The sequence below is a fragment of the Dromaius novaehollandiae genome, chromosome 3 (assembly GCF_036370855.1).
Source record: "Dromaius novaehollandiae isolate bDroNov1 chromosome 3, bDroNov1.hap1, whole genome shotgun sequence".
Taxonomy (NCBI): domain Eukaryota; kingdom Metazoa; phylum Chordata; class Aves; order Casuariiformes; family Dromaiidae; genus Dromaius; species Dromaius novaehollandiae.
The window spans coordinates 2,800,474-2,818,909 of NC_088100.1; the positions used below are offsets into that span (position 1 = coordinate 2,800,474).

An 18,436-nucleotide genomic window follows, 5' to 3' on the forward strand; every position below is an offset into this window, starting at 1 on the left:
ATGGTTAGCATTTACCTATTCAAACGGTTGGCAACACAGTAACACCAAAAAGCCACAATCAGGGTTAGAGACTTGTTGTTTTCACTTTACTATATGCATGTAGTGAAGCCATTCTGGTCCCCAAGACATTAGGACACAATATAGAGGGAAAAAAGACCTGTCATCTCATTTTGGGGAAGTGAGGCAAAGATATATGACTTGCTGAAGATCAAGTCTTAAAGAGCTGAAAAATGACCACATGCTGTCCAAGTCCTGGTCCAAAGGTTCAAGTAAACTACCACATCTGTGTTAGGATGAAAGGTATCATGTCCCAGAACTACCCATTTCTCTTCAATGATGTCAGTGTTCAGCGATCAGCTCAAATGTAGACATCAAACGTACTCCAACGAATATCACTCTTCACACTCTTGGGCATTCTTACTGTGGCTAAATTCCAACATAAATCTCTCTGTCAAACAGATTGCTTCCCTTTATTAATCCACTTTATCTTCTTCCGTGATTTTTGTGCACTGAACGGTGCAGTGCAATGGATTCTGAAGAGGTTTCGAGCTCTTATTAAACATGGTAGTAGGGTATCAGCCTTACAAAGTATAATCTAGGGAGCAAAAAGGCAACTGACAAAGTGCTACACAACCACAAACCTACTTTGTCTGTCTAGAATTTCATTAATAGAATAGGAAAAAAGTTTACATTGCAGTGATCGAAGACAACCATGCACCGTGGCTCCTTGCTGTTGGGAGATAAGGAAGGATCCACCTCCGGTGCAACAATAACTGGATCCAGATGATCCCAGAACGTGTATTTGCAGAACACAAAGTTGGAGAGGTGCTGTGGTAAGCCTGTAGCTTGAAGTATTTTAATCTAGAAAAGAGGTATGAAACAAAGATAAAGAAGTTATTAGTCAGACATAGAAAAAAAGGCCTTTTGTTAGAACAGTATTTTTCTGGTCCACTGAAAAGGATAACTTAGAAGTTTTGGGGGACAAAAAGGCTTTACGAAATACGATTTTCTGCATCAAAATACATTGGACTATTTTTATTGCATCAGCTTAAAATGGCCACTAGATGTCACCAAGCACTTACTTCTGTGCAATGAAAGCAAGCGGGATGAACTTTACAAACACACGAAAGCATTTTTAATAGCACGATGCATCAAAAACTCTATGATTCAAGAAAAAATAATAAAAATCACTTACTTCCACCAAAATAGGCTTCTTTATTCTTCAAACTCCTTGTTTGAAGATACCACTTGTATTCTGTGACACCAGAAAAAATACAAAAATAGCCCCTGACCTGCCTTTTTTTAAAAATCAAGGCCACATAGAAACAAAACTCTCAAACTTCTACTCTCCATTTGTCAAATTAACATCAAATGAGTTAGAATCTGCTGGTTATCCACGGTCAAGAGAACATGTTGCTGCAACAATGCCTCATGTTGCTTGCAAGCACATGCAGCTCCATGGTACAGTACTGTTGCCCCAAAATTGGGGCATGTTATCCTTTAACCCACAAAGCTGGGGGTCCACTCCCTCTAATGCTTTTTGCCTCCCTCTTTGTTTAATTTGTAGCTTGGCTGATGCTTGTTGCTTGCGTGTCACCACTACACAGAATTGCTGGTACGATGTACCCCTCACTCCCCAATAACTCATCGTTATTATTATGTATAAATACATCTCTATATACCTCACAAAATATTGAAGAGCGAGAGAATTTTGTGAATCTTGAGAAAGATTCACAAAACAAAAGGAGTTTATTAGATTCTGTGACTGCTTTTCATTAGATACCATGGTTCTAATCCCAGTACACAAAACTTCCACATTTTTCCAAGACTACAAGCAAAACTACCTGGGGTAAAATTTTATGTATGTTTGTATGTGTGTGCACGTGTGTGTGTGTATATACTATATATGTTGTTTTTGTTTTTGTTTTTTTTTACTGGATACCTGGGCAGACTTCAAAAACATCATGGAGACTGAAAGAAACAAAAAACATCTAAACATCCCGTCGTCTTATGTTATTTCAACTACTCAAGTGACAAAGTATCATGAGAACAGACCAGACAGCAGCATTTCAGGGCCCCAAAACATTACAGAAGGTCGTGAAAACAACTAATGCCAAAGTATTAAGCTCTGCACACACCACTGACTGATTTTGCCCTTTTTAATATTTTTTAATCCAGAAATATCAGGAGACTTTCATATAGTCTATCAACATGTCCAAGACAGAACTCTACTTGTGTAGCTGAATATTGGAAGTGAACACTGTGGAAAGGGTTACAATGAGACATTTAACAACCAGCAAAGCAGCCAATGCACCATGGACTTTTTCATTTTAATACCTGGGTTGGAAAGAGAGAAGTTTGCTCATAGGTTGGGATATATCTGCAACTCACCATGCAGACGAGTTTTCTCTCCTGAGTGTCACTTTCATGGGAACAGTCTGGACTATCCTCACCTCCTACCAGCCTGTCCTCTATCTCTCCACTCACTCGAACAACTTCAACATGGAGACGACCAGATACCTGATGAAAAAGGAAAAAAAAGTTACTTGGGAACAGTAATATTTTTCAGGTACCTAGAGGTACCACTGTTTCCAATCCATCAATGAACGTTTTCTTCCTTTTTATTGTTTTGCACTACAAATTTGTTGCGTCACTGAATGCTTTGGAGCCACGAGAGTGACTTTGAGAACAGCATGCTGCATCTCACTCACCATCCCACCAGTCTCTAGAGAGCTTGCAAAGTGTACATTCAAGGTAAAGCATATAGGACATTGCTCAGTATGCCCTAGCTGCCCACAAAGTTGTTCTTGTAGTATATATTTAAGAACCTATTCTTGATGGTAGCTGGCAAAAGGCAGTGGAGCTATCGCTCATACTGGTTGAACTAAGCATTTATTTTGGGCTGGTTTGCTTAGAAAGGTGCTCACAAGGCCTTTCCCTTTCACAATCACTATGTTGGGATTTGGAGCAGCCTAAACGACTGTAGTAAGGTATTGTGGGACGTGCATAATCCCAAATCGTTAGCAAAGAGCTTGTGCACGGGAAACTGGAATTTACTGGTAAAAAGAGCCTTAGACTGTAATTAAACAGTTGAATAAGGATAGATTATGAAAGGAATGACAAACCTCTCCCTTCTGATTGATGATCGGAACAGCATACTGTAGTTTCACATCGTAGAACAGGCACTCAAGAAAAACATTGGCTACTCCAATAAGGCTGTGGTTTTCCTGTTCATCATAGAATGGATCAGCTCGCCTGAAGTATGCTCTCATCACCTTGAATCAAATTCAGAATAATGTAAGAAAAACAGACACAGTTTTCAAAGCAGTGCACAAAGGAAGCCAAATTAGATCACAAGAATGAAAACTTGAGTTTTATTTTGAGGCCTGTTCCCAGCAAATTCTCTTTAATGTTGTTAGATTCAGAGAAGTTAGCCTGAACCTCAACACCCGTTGCGTTTACTTAGCGCTTCTTATTGTGTGTGTGTTTTCAAACTACATGTGCAAACAAGCATCAAAGTGATAAGATAAGGGTTAATGAAATATTGAAGATTGCTTCAGTACTAGAAGAAAAAAAAAAAAAACCCACCACAACAACGGCTCAGGAAAACTTACCTCTTTGCCTTTTCCCTCCCCCAACAGAACCAGAAGATTGTCCTGCATCTACTTAAACCAAAAACTTAACAGGGATGTAATTCTAATCAGCACAATGTTGGAGTTCTCATCTATACTTACTGGGTTGTCTTCCTCACAGTCTTTCCACTCTTGGTAGAGATCCCTCATATCTACCAGTCGATTTTCCAGTTTTTCTAGTGACCAAATCTGTTTGCCTTTCCCTTTCCTTCTCACCTGAATAGCAGGCTCACTGAGAATTGCACCTCTCTGGGAAACACAGATAAGGAATCCATGTCACAACAATGAACAAATAGTTCAAAAAAACCCACAAAAACAAAGAAACAAACCCAAAACAAACAAACAAAAAAACCCAGAGAATGTCTTTGAGAGAAGTTTGGTTTTTTTTTTTTTAATTAATTCTAGCTTAAGCAACCAAATCCTACAAAAACAGATTGAGTTCAGTTGTCACTGCACATTCATGCCCAGTGTAACTGCAACATCTCATCTCAGCTTCAGGAAGTGGTCTCTGCAGGATCCTCACCTTGCCTAAGTGTTACAAATAGGAACACTTTAGCATTTCACAGACACTTTCCAGTTAAACAAGCTCAGAGTTCCACCCCTGGCTGCAACTTTCAACTCACACAGACACTTAACCCTCTTCTCCATCTTGTTTTTAGATATGCCAGAAGACTATCAGAAAAATAGATAAATAAAAGAAAGTTCTAAAGCAATTAATAAGAATTCTTATCCTAGGATAAAATACATCTACTGTACTAATGACAGCCTGACTAATCATCAGAATTCTGAGTTGACCTTAAGAATAGGAAGGGTAAGCCAGTGCTTAAGTAACCAGCTTGAGACAAGAGAAGTCTGGTTCAGTTCCCTCTTTTCAAAATTTAAAATGCCTGGAACAAATCATCCAAGTCCTCCTTGCTCCAGTTTCTCCCTGAACAATAGGGATAATGCCATTTTCTGACCTCACAAGCATGATTTAAAGATGAACAACTATTAGGTGATAGCAAATAAGCGAAGTAGATATTACCTAACCTACATGGATTTTATACCCAGCAATGGAAGCAAGCATGAACTTTGACACCAGTGGAAAGGTCTTGCATTGTAACATTTTTCAATAATCTAGCATACTATCAGGCTTTTATAGTAACAAAATAGGAAAAAATGCGGCATGCACTAACAGAGCAATTTTAATGCACATGAATACCTTGGCAAATTAGCTGGACCATTAGAATCACAGTAAGACAAATATGAACTCTGAGGCAAAGTTATTGAACAAAGATTTGGTTCCACTAGGGCTATCTCACCTTACTGTTAGCATTAAGGCTTGAAGCTGGGATCTGGAGAGTGACTTTGTACTCTGTCCTCTTGTCTAATTCTTCTCCGATGAAATTGGCTTCTCTCACATACAAATTGGCTTTAACAATCTGCTCTCGCAGCTTCCTCAGGCTGTGGGTCAACATTTCCTCTCTAAAAGGGGGGATTTTGAGGGAGACAGGAAAAATTATGGAAAATATAGGAACTAAAATTGAGAGTGCAGTGCAAATGATCACTTGGCAGAGGAGTTTGTTAACATTCAAGTTAGCTGCTTTTTAACACAAAGATCAGGGCAATTGAACTGCATTTCTGTTGCAAAAATAATAAAAAATAATCTGTATGAATTTAATAATATGAACATCAGCATACTGCTGGCTTTGGATACTTCTCCATGCATCTGCTTAACAGTGAGCACTTGTGTGGCCTGTTCCAGAGTTTTCCCACCACAGATGTGGTGTTCCATCTTGCAGAGAAAGGTTTACTTAGATTTGCTCACAGGCCTCCCTGCAAGTGTATGAGAGAGCCAACTGCAATGCAGGAATCTAGTACCATAAAATATTCCAGACAGACAACTAGCACCTTGTTAAACCGCCTCAAATATGAATGTAAATTAAACAGCTAAAGAAGCAACTTCTGAAATAGAAAGTATTTTCTCATTACAGTGTCTCTTCCATACTCATTGTTGGAGGGAAAGTTTCATCTTTTTCTTGCTGCTGCTCTTTTTGACAGCAATACTGGCAAAGACCATTCAGAGGCAAGAAGTAAATACCCTCAGGGAAGCTGTCTAGGAAGAGGCAAAGAGCACTGTGGCTCCTCCATGGTTGTAAAACAGGCCCAGCAGTCTTTCCAATGCTCTGGATCAAATTTTTTTCTATCTTCCTCCTAGTCCCTTTTCATTCTGCACTCCTCTGGCTGCTGGAACCTGCCCAGGTCAGACAGATGTAAGCAAGCAAAGAGGAAAAACAACCTTCCAGCAGCTAAATCAGGAATACACAGAAGACAAGACAGATCATTCAGAAGTCCCCAAAAACTTCTTCCAACCACCTAATCTTTAGTCAAATTTAATGCTGGTGAAGACAGAGTTTCTCCTTAACTGTGAAAGGGACACACCTCTCTTACTGTCTTTTCTTGCATCATTGGTCTGATTATTTTAATGTTCATATTTTCGCTCTGTCCTTCCCACTCTTCTGCTGGATTCTTCTCAGAAAGTAGGCAGAGGAGTGGGAAAACCACAAAATCCACTGGCACTAAAGAACTTCAGATCTGACTATCAGGGATGTACATTTAATTACTTACCTCTCTTCCGCCCACTGCCGTAAGCGCTGCTGAGCACTGGGAGAATGGAAGGAGAACCTGTCCATGCTGCGGAAATGCTGTTTCTCTGGTGACAGCCGCCTTCGCAGTTGCTCCAGTTCATGTTCATACATCAGTCTCTGTCGTTCAAGTGCAGATCTCTTCTCCTCTTCATGTTGCTGCTCCAGGCTTTGCAAGATAGACTGCATTGGATCTAAGCAGATGTTGAAAAGAAAGAAGCTAGTACTTCTGGGTCCAAATGCCTAGTAAGCATAAAATTAAATGGCAACAGCAAAGTAGTGAATATGAGGCAGAGACTGAGACTCAGAAGTGAGATCTTCCCCAGGTTCTGCTACAGATATTTTGCATCATCTTGGGCAAGGAACAAATTACTGTGCCTTGGTACCTCCCCTCCCCAAACTATAGCTGCAGATATTCACTTCAGGGGCTGCTGTAGTCTTGGAATTCTATGGGTGAAGAATGCCCAAAACAGTAAGCACAGTTATTATAGAAACAGGAAGGAGAATTTGCATTTTTGTTTTTATGCATATAAAAACCCCACATTAATGCTGAGCTACGGAATAAAATAAATATCAACAGAACAGACTGGATGAATGATTTAAGAGAATTTGGAAAGAGAACGACCGAGTTGAAAAAAACTTCCTCCTGTTTCCCAAAATAATGCCATTCTGGAGCAGCTATGTTAGACCACAAAAACTGAAGAACAGGGTTTCAGAAACAGATAATGTCTGAGCCAGACATAATACAAGAAAAATATCCAGTGAAGTGAAAACACCTTGATTCTAGGTTGCAGTACCAGCAATATTCCCATTTGGGCTTTTTTCTCAAGAATTGCCAAACATAACATTCTGCAGCTGTGTTTTTCCTCTCAAGTGCAAAAACAGCTAAGCTGAGTCATTCACAAGAAAATTTCTCCAATAGGAAGTTACAAGGGAAAAGCATTTCTCTGGTGAAGAGTCCCTGAAGATGCAACTGCATATTCTGTACCTACTTCCAATAATTCTGTTCCTTCTTACCATTACTACCAAGCGCCTTCATAGTGACCTCCATCTGGGCATATTCATAGCTGAAATTAATCTCACTAGACACTTCACTGGAATTGTCTCCATCTATGTCCAGCTGCTCGACACTGTTACTGCACTTCATAGAGTTGTCTCGCTCTTCATCTTCATGTTCTGCCTTCTTTTTCTTCTTTGGCAAATTCAGCCTTTAAAAGTAGGAGACGTTTTAAAAGAACTATCAATTGTTCAACTCTGAAACAAAGGCTTCCTTGAAAAGATTATTAAAATTACACAGGTTGTCCAAAACAGTAAGTTTTACTCTTTCAAAAGCTGTTCATCTTTGGTGAGTGTAAGTTTCCTTAAAACAAAAAAGACAGTTCAAGGCAAACTAACTCATCTATATTACGCTCCAGTAATACAGAATAACTAATAATACTAACAATATAGTTTAGATCACCATTATTTTTTTTTCAGTCCACTCACAACTAAGTAATTTTGAGCCAATAATGAAATTATATCCTGCTTTTTAAGAGGATGCTTCTTTCAAGCATAAAGAAAAACAATTACATTTTAGATTATCATTTGAATCCACTGATATTTAAGGTATTTCAGGCGAAGCACAGAGGGTATGAAGCATGACAGTCTTTCACAGAAAGCTTCTGCCAGTAAACCTTTCTGATACAGAAAGTCCTGAAGTATGCCTGGAGCTGAAACTCCAGGGTACAGAGTGATCTTGCAAGACCCAGACCACTGTTTAACATAGGTCAAAAATCGAACACTTTGGATGCAAAACAAAAAAGGCAACCTATTCAAATAAAAGCTTAGGTGTAACATTTTCACAACGGAGAGAGAGCATTAAGCTGGTGCCAAATTGCACAACATCGTAAGCTACTGCACCAAACTGAAGTTACCATCTCACTAAAGAAATCTAACGGTAATAGTACAGATAATAATAACAAGATCCTCCTCAGCAAGATTGCAGTCCTTTGCAAATGCAAGAAGTTGCTTCAACGTATTGCTCTGAAATTGAAGCTATGCACAGTTGCTATGACATTTATCCTTCAAGAACATCCAGTCATCAACATTGCCTTTATTATCCCAATGAAAAAGAAATCATCTCCTCCTGCACCTTGAAGGCGCCGTTGACGTCCTTCCTTATAGTATAAGGTAAAACAAAATTGGCTCAAACTTACAATTTCTTTAATATCTTTCATACCTGAAGAAGTGGTTGTTTCCCCATAGTATTCTGTCTCCATGATGTAGCTGGACAGGACCCGTAACAGCAGAACCATTTACAAATGTCCTTTGAAAAGAAGAAAATCCAAAGCAAATGCACCTTTATAAGGCTTATTTTTTTCCAGTACTGCTTTCTTTATTGTAGCTAGTTAAGATAAGGGAACAAGTTCATGGATTACAAACAGGCAAAACATCCGCCAGAAACTTCGCTCAGTGCTAACTTCTCAAACTCAACTTCTTTTGATTGCTTAAGTGTTATGGAATTTGCTACTTTTGGATAGATATGGTGACAGCTATGTCTGGGGAGTATAGCTATTGCTTAAAAATGGAGAGTCTGCAAAAAAGAGAAGGCACTGGAAATAAACGCTTTCACGCTGCTTTGAAATACAGACGCAAAATACATTTGAATAGAATATCAGAGAACTTGGGTATTTACATAGCTTAAAGACAACAAACTAATTAGAACCATCAGAAACTTCCCATTTATTTCAAAGTTAGACTAAGCCTGAAAATATGATCATAGGTAATTCATATTGGAAGGGATCTCAGGAAGTTATCTATTCCAATCTCTTGCTCGAAGCAGGGTTAGTTATTAACCAAGGTAAACAAGTAATTCCTGAATTTTGTGGCTCTAACAGTAAGTTACTGGGGATCCTGAAGACGCATGTCATTTTGCGATCGGTCTGAATATAACATCCGATTTTCAAGTACCGTAGGTTATTCAGCCTCTCTCTGAAAACTTAGACTACAAACTGCACCACCAACAGAAATTATTTTGAACAAAAGATTTGAGTTTACAGGAGGGTAGATGACAATTCAAATAAAATCTAAAAGCAGAATACAAGAAATAGAATTTTCTTACTTCAGACTAAATGGAAAAGCATGTGTTTTAGTTACGTTTTTGCACCATGAACCATAAAATCCTAGATAAATCTACAGTTATTACACAACTAAAGCTCTATTTTGTTCCATTACCTAGTATTTTTCTGAGGTGTTAACATCACCTGTCCTTCTGGAGTGATGTCTATAATGCAATGTTCAGGAAGAATTCCCATTCCACATAGCTGGATATCTTGAGAGTTGTCTGATCCTATTAACGTGTGCTCCTGTGGAAAGTTAGTTCAGGTGTTAGCAATTGATTGCAAAAGTTCATTAATTCCAACTCATCCATTCTCCTTCTGGATATATCTTGCCATCTCATTATAAAGTTTGAAAGCTATTTAATACTTCCTTTAAAGGGAAAAAGGAGAAGGAAATAGTGCAAGCAAATCCTTACTATTTCTTACAGAAACAAGCAAGGATCCCTCAGGAAAGTTAATGGTCAATGATTAAAGCCAAAGATGAAGAGATTTTTATAACTCAGTTATGGAATCCAGTGTCTCAGGATGTCATGAAAGCCAAAAGCATAAAGGAGATCAGAAAGGAATTAAGACAGGTTCATGATGGTTAGACCCACGGCTATTACACAGCTTGCATCCAGATCATCCTCTGGCTCGGTAAATCCCTGCAGTACTTGAAGCATGAGGGACTTGGTAGAGAAAAGATCATTCTACATATGCCCCAGTTCATCTGTTATTTTTTAAGCATCTCTAAGCAATCTTTGAGGAACAGATATAATAATTTACATAAATCAGATGGAGTTCTCATTCAATGTTTTTATAAAACAACTAGTAAATAAGCAACTCAGCATAACAGAGAATGTGGGTAAAATAATCTGAGATTTGAAAGAGTTTAATTTCAGGAATTTAGGCAAAACAAGTGTAAACCATTTTACCAACAGAATTTCAGAACACAGGGATTTCTACACCAAAATTCACAAACACCAAAAAGAATTTGTTTTATTCAAAACAACAACAAAAACCTAACCGAAGTACACAAGCCCTGGCCCATGCAAAGGGGTTTTGTCTAAAAACGGAAAGCATCCCCAAACCCACTATGTCCACCTGAGACTTTTATACTGGTATGGATGAGCCAAGGCCTATTTTCTGAACAGGCTTTGTCTTCAAAGTATTCTTGCCACATGCTCACAAAGAACAGCACAGAAGTCAGCTCTGCTTCAATAGCTGTCAGTGTTGAGGCTGATTTAGCAGCTTGAGTCACACTCTGGACACCTACGTGCTTCAATTCTTCTCCCAAAACCTCAGCTCAGCTCTTTCGTCTTTTTTAATGTATTTAGCAGAAACAGTAGTGAAAAAGTTCTTTCCCTTCATTTCAATGAGATATCATAGAGCAATGATAAGATGACTGATACAGAGGATCACATATTTCTTAGGAGAGGCTGAAACAAAACCATCTTTCAGCCCAGATGCTAATCATGCGGCTGTTCTGAGAGTTACTATACACCACTTCAGAGAAGAGAGTGATTAACGTGAAGCTCAAACTGCCAAAGCTTTTACACTGTTGATGTTTTAGAACTCATATTTTGAAATGTGACTTAAAAATGGTTCTATCTCATTTCTCCTTCTGACTCTAGATCAACTCTACATAGTTTGTGAAACCAGAACAAATTGTTGGGTTGTTTCAGTGTGGAGTCCAAAAGTCATGTTACATGTCTTTTCTTATGTTTAACATTAGTAAAAGAGACTGCACATCAGCAAAAGTGATGAGGCAGAGTAGAATTTGATTTTCACACCTGGAAAGTCATATTGACTCTACTGTACTAAGAGGAATGAATAAAAATGTGTTTTATAAGCTGAAGTCACTAGTTTGAATTTTGACAACACATGGGGAAGTAAGCTGATTACTGAGATGCCCAATATCTATATAAACCACTTTTCTGAATAAAACCTTGTGAAAGCTGCCATAAAGAATAGAAGACAGTTTTTAAAGGAGAATGCCCCTAAGAAAAAAAAAAAACACCCTCCTCCCCCCAAATAACCCCACAAAATAAATCAATCCACACCCCAAACCATCCTCTGCTACAGAGGATTAAAAAAACGAAATAAAAAGGCCGTATTCATATTATTTTTCATGAGCCACTTAATAATAGAGAGCACTTCCAATATGCATGTCTATAACAATCTCTAAGGACATCTATGCCAATGGCATTAGAGGCCCACTTTGTTAAGAAAATACATATATCTATTTTTACCTTTAAATAGTACACCAGAAGTTCATTGAGAGCTGGATCTGCATTCAAATTAACCAGGAAGCACTTATTATCCCCAACTTTTATTCCAGAAGACTGAAGGGAAATGCCAAGGCTTTCCAGCTGTTTCTGACGCTCCTGCAAAAGAACAATAATCAAAAAATTAGTCTGATTGACATATACCCTAGAAAATGCATTCCTACCTGCCAAAAAAACCCAAGACAATATGATGGGCAGCTACTTGGAAAAAGGTAGTTATTTCTTCTGCAATAAATTTAACACAAAAGCCTTATTCACATCAAGCTTAAACATTACATCAGGATTTCTGCAATTTCTCCGGTCCTTTTACCTCTGGAGTCAAAACAGAGTGCTATGTGCTATGGTCTCGGACAGTTGCATCTTCCTAGTGAAAGATGAAAACAGCTGAGAGCATCACACTGCAGTACTGTAGGCGCTTCTCTGTGACCTCACTGGAACAGCAAAACACTACCACAAAGCCATCTCTAGAGCCCTTTATTTTCCCTCCCTAATTAAAAGGCAACAAATTAAGTTAAATCTCTGCCAAGCCAAGCTCCATGTCTATCTTTTATCCCACAGAAATCAAAACAACAAAAAACTGAAAACCTGCTATTTAAATAATGCAAATAACACTTCCTGCTAAACAAGAATAGTAGCATTTTGGGTGGTGTTTTGTTCTTGTCAATAGACTTCTTATAATTCAGCAACAAAGCATTACTGTGCAGAAACGTACAGCTTTCAAAGGGAAGCGTTTGGGTGAAGACTAGAGCAGTGAAAGAAGAACATGAAACATTTCTGACTTACAAAACAGAAAGGGATTCTTTTATAAAAATGTCAAGATAGAAATGTTTCTGTGTCCATTGCAAAGCAAAAACACTTCACCAGAGTTTTCACTCGGTGCTCGAAAATTGTTCCCAGGATCGTACAGAAACTGAAAGTGAGATGAGACTTGCTATCTACAGGAGCAGACAAAATATGAAAAGGAACATGAGAAGTCACTCAGATTTATGAGGGGGAAGCAAAAAGAGGAGAGGCTAAAAATAAATGTGTAAAAAGTATTAGAGACCTGCGGCAGCTTTAGCTATGAAGCTGTATCTTGAAAATACTTAACATAGATTACGTAGGAATACTCCTGGAATATTTATTAAGGTTCTCAATCTTACCCACCAGTTTGATCTTTATTTAAAAACAGCATATTATACTATTAAGTATAACTCTGTGTTCAGCGTCGGTGTTGCATCAGGTCTGGTCAAAATGAAGACTGCAAAGAATAGCAAGCACAACTCCCTCTTCATTTTCTCTATCCTATTTCTCCCACACTTAGGACACCAACAGATGTCCTTGGTAAGGAAAAGTCATGGCCATGGTGGGGGGTGTATGTGTATGTGTGCACGTGTGTGTGCATAAAGAACAAAAAACAGAAAAATTGCAGTGTGATGTCAAAAATCTCCTGATTATCAGTGCGAGGCTCTGATGTTCAGATCGTTCTTTATTATCTACAGACAGAAGTAATGAATGTGTTACTCAAAGGAGGACTTGGCCCATGGTCTAAATCTCACAGGATTCACTTAAAGAAAGTAAGCAAGTTTTTTGTTAACATTTGCTCAAGACCCAATGTTAATTAACTTCAGCGTTCAAAAAATATAAGTATGTCAAATACCGGCTGAAAGCCTGAAAGAGATGCCTGTTCACATAGCTCCTCTTTAATGCTTTGATCCTGTCCTGCCTCTACACCTCTACAAACTGCATCTTCAGTGTGCATCATTCTTCATGAGGAATCATTCTTAAAGATTTATAATTCTCTCCATCCTATCCACCTCCCTATCTAACATCTGACAGACAGATGTTGACAGATGCTGGCCAAAGATAAAATCACTTGACAGGCCATAATAATAATATAAACGCCTTTAACCTTGGGCCTGTGTAAGTCTACTGAAGATGTCAAAAGGATTCTTTCCACTGGCTTTCAAGAGGTCCTGAAACAGCCTTACACTGCACAAACACTAGTCCTTATCCCTCCTCTGAAAACATCCACTTTTTCTAGAACTGTAAGGCTCATGAAAAATCCCAGCTCCATAACATCGTAACAGGCCAAGAATTTAGAGGCAGACAATAAAAAAAAAAGCTAAAAGCAAGTAGCTCTATGCAAACGTCAAGGCACATGTATTCTATAGTGCTGATCCCCTTATTCTGGTTCTTCAACCTCCTTGCACACTCAGCATTTCTATGCTTAGAAACCAGTGTGCAGGATGAGAATAGAATTTATTATTATTATATTTCACACTTACACACAGGGAAGAAAAAAATCCATGAATCTGCACTGAGAGTCAGAAAGGCCTCTCAGTTAAAAGCAGCATTTCCTACAATAGATCTTTAAAGTCAACCCGTCCTGTTCTGAATGTGTCATCTACAAGAGGGCTTTGTACCAGATGCTCCATTTTCTTGTTATTTATTATATGCTATTCATCACCTTTCAATAGTTCTCCCCTCAAAAGCTCCCTGCTGCAAATATATACATCAGCATTTATGTGGCAAGAATTGGAAGTGTCATGCAATATTCATGGTGACCTGCACAATTTTTCAATGTAACTATCATCATCAGTTAGGGATTGAGGCCCTAAATATCAGTGGAAGAGGTATTAAAATGCACAGGAATTTTGAACATCTCTGTTTTTTAATATTCTGAATGCCCTTTGCTTTCACTATGAAAGCAGTCAGTACATAACCTTGCATTTAACGTTCTCAGCACTCCACTTTTCATCACAAACAACAATTTTACTATCTGAAGTATGTAAAATCCCTCTAATCCTCTCATCCATGGATTTTTTTTTTAAACAACCTCTCAATTTACATAGAGTGACAGTTTATTATTGTCACTAGAGTAGTAATCTGGGAGGCATCCAGCTTTCACAGGAATTAAGTGAAGCTTTCCAGAGGGGCAGTAAGCTTGACCTACTTACCCATAAATGTGGGGAGCTGTTCTGACAACCTCTATGAACTGACAAACAAAGGAGACAAACCTGTTTTCCATAAATGTCAAAAAAAAAAAAAAAAAAGGCGCAAACCTGTGCTATCTCCTCAGTTTTTCTTAATTTCTCTTCCCAGGTCACAGTCATTTCCTGAATCAACTTTTCTGATTCCTCTAAACGTTCTTTTAGTTCTGGTGATTTCATAGCCTGCAAAAACAAAAGCAAATAAAATAAGAAAGCTTGCTGTATTTTGTTTTTTTCACATCACCATCACACAGATGGGGAAAAAAAGAAACACACATTACTCATTTTCCAAGGCATACTTGAGCAGTAAGTAAAGGTGTTTTAAATACATATTGCACATAAATGCTGAATTCATTAAAAAGTTAATCGGTTTCAAGCACAGATGCTAAAGTAGAATTTGTATGTTTTAATGTAAACTATGATACTGGTGGATACTGATCAGACATTCAGATACTGATCAGACATTCACAAACTAACATCATTTCTATACCAAAGCAATTCCAAAAGACTCATCTAAAACCATTTGTTTCTCGGATGCTGCCGATCTGGCTAGCCACCGTTGTCTCAGCTCTCTTTCCCTCAGAATGGCAGTTAACATCCCAGGCACTTAAATGGACATGCCACCAAGATCTTTTCATTTGCTTTTTCGGATATAGTCTGGTTTGGCACGTGCGATTATTTCCTTTCTATAGGAAACATGAAGACATCTGAGGTGCTCTATTTATCCATCTCTGTAAATGCCTTTTACAAAGCTGAAATCAGAACAAGCCTGATGATTTGCTTCTAGAATTCAATTTTCGCGCTAGTTCATCACAGCTCTAATTTTTGTTCTGTGAAATAGTCAAAGGCCCACGTAACATCCAGACACTAACTTGAGAAGAAGATATACTGCCACCCATTAGACACTCCAGAAACCAAAAGAACATCAAGATTTTTATGCTATATATAAATATATTCACTTCTTCCAGTCTCAGTATTGGCATTATTCCTCCTGTGCTACCTCAGACAGGAAGCCCATGGGTTTGCTTACATTTTTGCTTCATTTCTGCTAATGAGATGAAAATGTTTTTGGCTGCTAAGTATTTATGCAATGCTGATTAAACAATGTGAGTATCACTCTCCATCAAATAGTTCTCTTACCACAAAACCCAAAACTCCTTGCAGGAATACAAAGCAAGCAGAATGGCCTTGTTGCAGGGCAGTTTGTTCAAGAAAAGGAGCAACTGCCAGGGGTGGAAAATCCTGTTTTAAGATAGGAGCTTCCTTTGCCTCAAGACATAGAAGCCTAGGAACCATCAGCTGATGTGTCCTACATAGTCTTTTTCTGATTGAATATCTCAAATACATAAATACAGAGTAAAAGGCAACATGAATTCCACTCAGGAAGGCAAGTGAAGCCAATGAAGTCTTCAGAACAAAGATTCATTACGATTAATAAAGTATGACCAGTGCAAAGGCGCTGGACACTACAGAGCAGGGCAGGAGGACGAAGCCCAGTTCTTTTCAAGCTCCAAGGCTGGTTTGTGAATTTATTTGGACCTCAGGCAACATCAAAGTTTTCACATGCTTCAACTGCAGAACAAGCTCAGTATTAGACAGGGACAGCGGATGAACAGCACAGCAGCATTGCCGAGGTAATCCTCCTCGCTCCCTCCACCGCTTATTTGAAAGAACAGCATATAAAACCAACAGATTCACAGGACCAGATTCAAACTAGCAAGGTACTTGTACTTCTCTGTTGGAATTAGTTTAAACTCCCGGCTTAGGAAGGACCTGCTGGTGGCTCTTGGCACAGACAAGTTAAAAAATACGATATTCATTCCAACAAGAAAAGATCGACATGCATAGATTAAACAAGAAAAGGGGAAAAGAGGATGAAGTCTTATTCTTCTGGAAAAAAAAGTTAACTGTCAAGTTCTGTTCTGCCATGGCTACTCAGGAGAGAAAAGGATGCTGACACCAAAAGTGAAAAAAAAGACCCCACAACTTAGTAGGCTCTGTATTTAGAAACAAGCTTTGAAAAATGTAACTGACTGTCATAATGGGGTCAATGTTTTTCTTCATTTAAAAAAATTATTTATGCACATTTCTGTAAGAACAATTAGATAAGCTACAAGTGTAACGAACTGAAAAGAGAACAAGACAGTGAATGTGGCTTTTGACCTTAACCATGTAGCCTTTTAATAACAAATTAAACGTTTTTTCCATGTTTTTTTTGTCAATGTCACTCAGATGACAACAAGGGTGGGATTTTAATACTTGGGAAAGGAAGTATGTATTACTTCATATTTGGGAAACAGTATTTCATTGCTTTGGAGAGCTGTCATTATCTTGGCATTAATGCCCACCAATGAAACACCCAGGGAGCACTTCCAGCTCTAAAGGTGCTTTAAGTCTGTGGTACACACTCCAGAGGAATTTTTAGATATTTAACTTGAGGTATCTTAAATAAACTGATGTTCCCTTACTGGATGTTTAGCATATTAGGTAGCTTAAATGAGAGGAGTCCAAACTTCACTAGTCATTTCTAGTATCACAGCCAGCATTCCCCACAAACCTCATGAGACAAATACTGGAGTCACAGTTTTTCTAGATTGCCGAACAGCCAGATTGTATAACCATTGCTTTGCCACTTTGGAGAAGAGAACTCAGATAGACTCAAGTTCTTGGCCTTGGCCTAACTTTTAGACCATGCTCCCTCCATAATTTCATCAAGGGAACTATGCAAATACTCATAATATTGTCCAACCTCTGCAAGAGATTCGATTTAGAACAAACAGTTAAAGCTTGCAAGCAAGCAAGCATTATGAACTGAATTCACATCTTGCAGGATGTGGCCACACTAAATTTTTAAAATACACAGGCAAAGCTCCACCTGTAAACAGCACGGTCTCAGGACTCCATCCCTATGCCTGCCTACATGTCCTCTTTCCTCTGATCTCTATCTTCCAATAAAAACACGATTGCTCAAGAGTGTGTTCAGATGGAACCTGGTATTTCAGGTTATCGCCCATGTTTCAACACTGACCTAAAGAAAAATGGAAAGAGAAAGAAATGACACTAAGGGAGATTTGTGATAAATACCATCTAGTCGTTCCTTGTGGCGTTAGTTTTTGAGAGCCAGGGAAGGAAGCCATGATGCTGGGGTTTACAGGATTTACCAGCTAGCCAAGGCTAAGAGTTGTACCTCTGCTTTCGTGAGCTGTTCTCGGAGCTTCTCCACTTCTTCTCGGAGCTCCCGAATAATGCGAGCGTTCGGGTCTTCATTCACCACAGCATGATTAACGATGTTCTTGGCCCGATCTGCGTACCTCAGTGTCGAAAGGGTCTCGTCATAGTTGTCTGCCGCTGGGCTTACTGTTGCCACCATGGCAGTCTTGCTGTTACCACCAAGGCTATCCTGGAAAGCGGTCGCAGTTGTAAAATTAAGACAGCAGGTTTCTTTGGTTTTGACGTATCAATGCAGAGGGGAGCAAATAATAACCAAAGGTTGGCAGTATTTGGTTGGGGCGCAACTGTTAACAGCAATGCTTTTGTCAGAGCTTCTCAGTTCAAAATTAATATTTTAAACTGCGTAGATCAAGCAAAACTGTTACTTTCAATTGTTCTTTTTTCAAACACATTTAGGAAATATCATTCTTGGCTTTTAGAATCAGCATTAGTTTAAAAAGGAACAAAAAACAGTACCTGTTTTGGTCTTTATGGTACCTAGAAAGGGCTGGAAAGGCTTGCTTCCATGTTTTCTACTTAGATTTTAGAAACAGAAATATAAGTAATTCAGCACTAGACTTCCCAGATACTATGGAAGGAGCACAGGGAAGATCATGATGAAGCCCACGTATC

At 38.6% G+C, this 18,436-nt stretch overlaps 1 protein-coding gene across 4 annotated transcripts in view; it reads right to left on the bottom strand.

The window, feature by feature from the left end:
* Positions 1–18,436, bottom strand: part of KIF13B (kinesin family member 13B) — a 124,219-nt gene that overhangs the window by 42,861 nt on the left and 62,922 nt on the right. For all 4 annotated transcript variants that reach the window (XM_026101998.2, XM_026101997.2, XM_026101996.2 and 1 more), the window contains exons 11-22: positions 17,781–17,993; positions 14,666–14,776; positions 11,586–11,720; positions 9,470–9,600; positions 8,475–8,561; positions 7,274–7,464; positions 6,240–6,450; positions 4,934–5,096; positions 3,735–3,881; positions 3,126–3,275; positions 2,392–2,520; positions 691–861 (exon numbers count right to left, since the gene is read on the bottom strand). In XM_026101998.2, the coding sequence (XP_025957783.2) occupies positions 691–861; positions 2,392–2,520; positions 3,126–3,275; positions 3,735–3,881; positions 4,934–5,096; positions 6,240–6,450; positions 7,274–7,464; positions 8,475–8,561; positions 9,470–9,600; positions 11,586–11,720; positions 14,666–14,776; positions 17,781–17,993 (1,839 nt within the window). The remainder of the gene's footprint in view (positions 1–690; positions 862–2,391; positions 2,521–3,125; positions 3,276–3,734; positions 3,882–4,933; positions 5,097–6,239; positions 6,451–7,273; positions 7,465–8,474; positions 8,562–9,469; positions 9,601–11,585; positions 11,721–14,665; positions 14,777–17,780; positions 17,994–18,436) is intronic.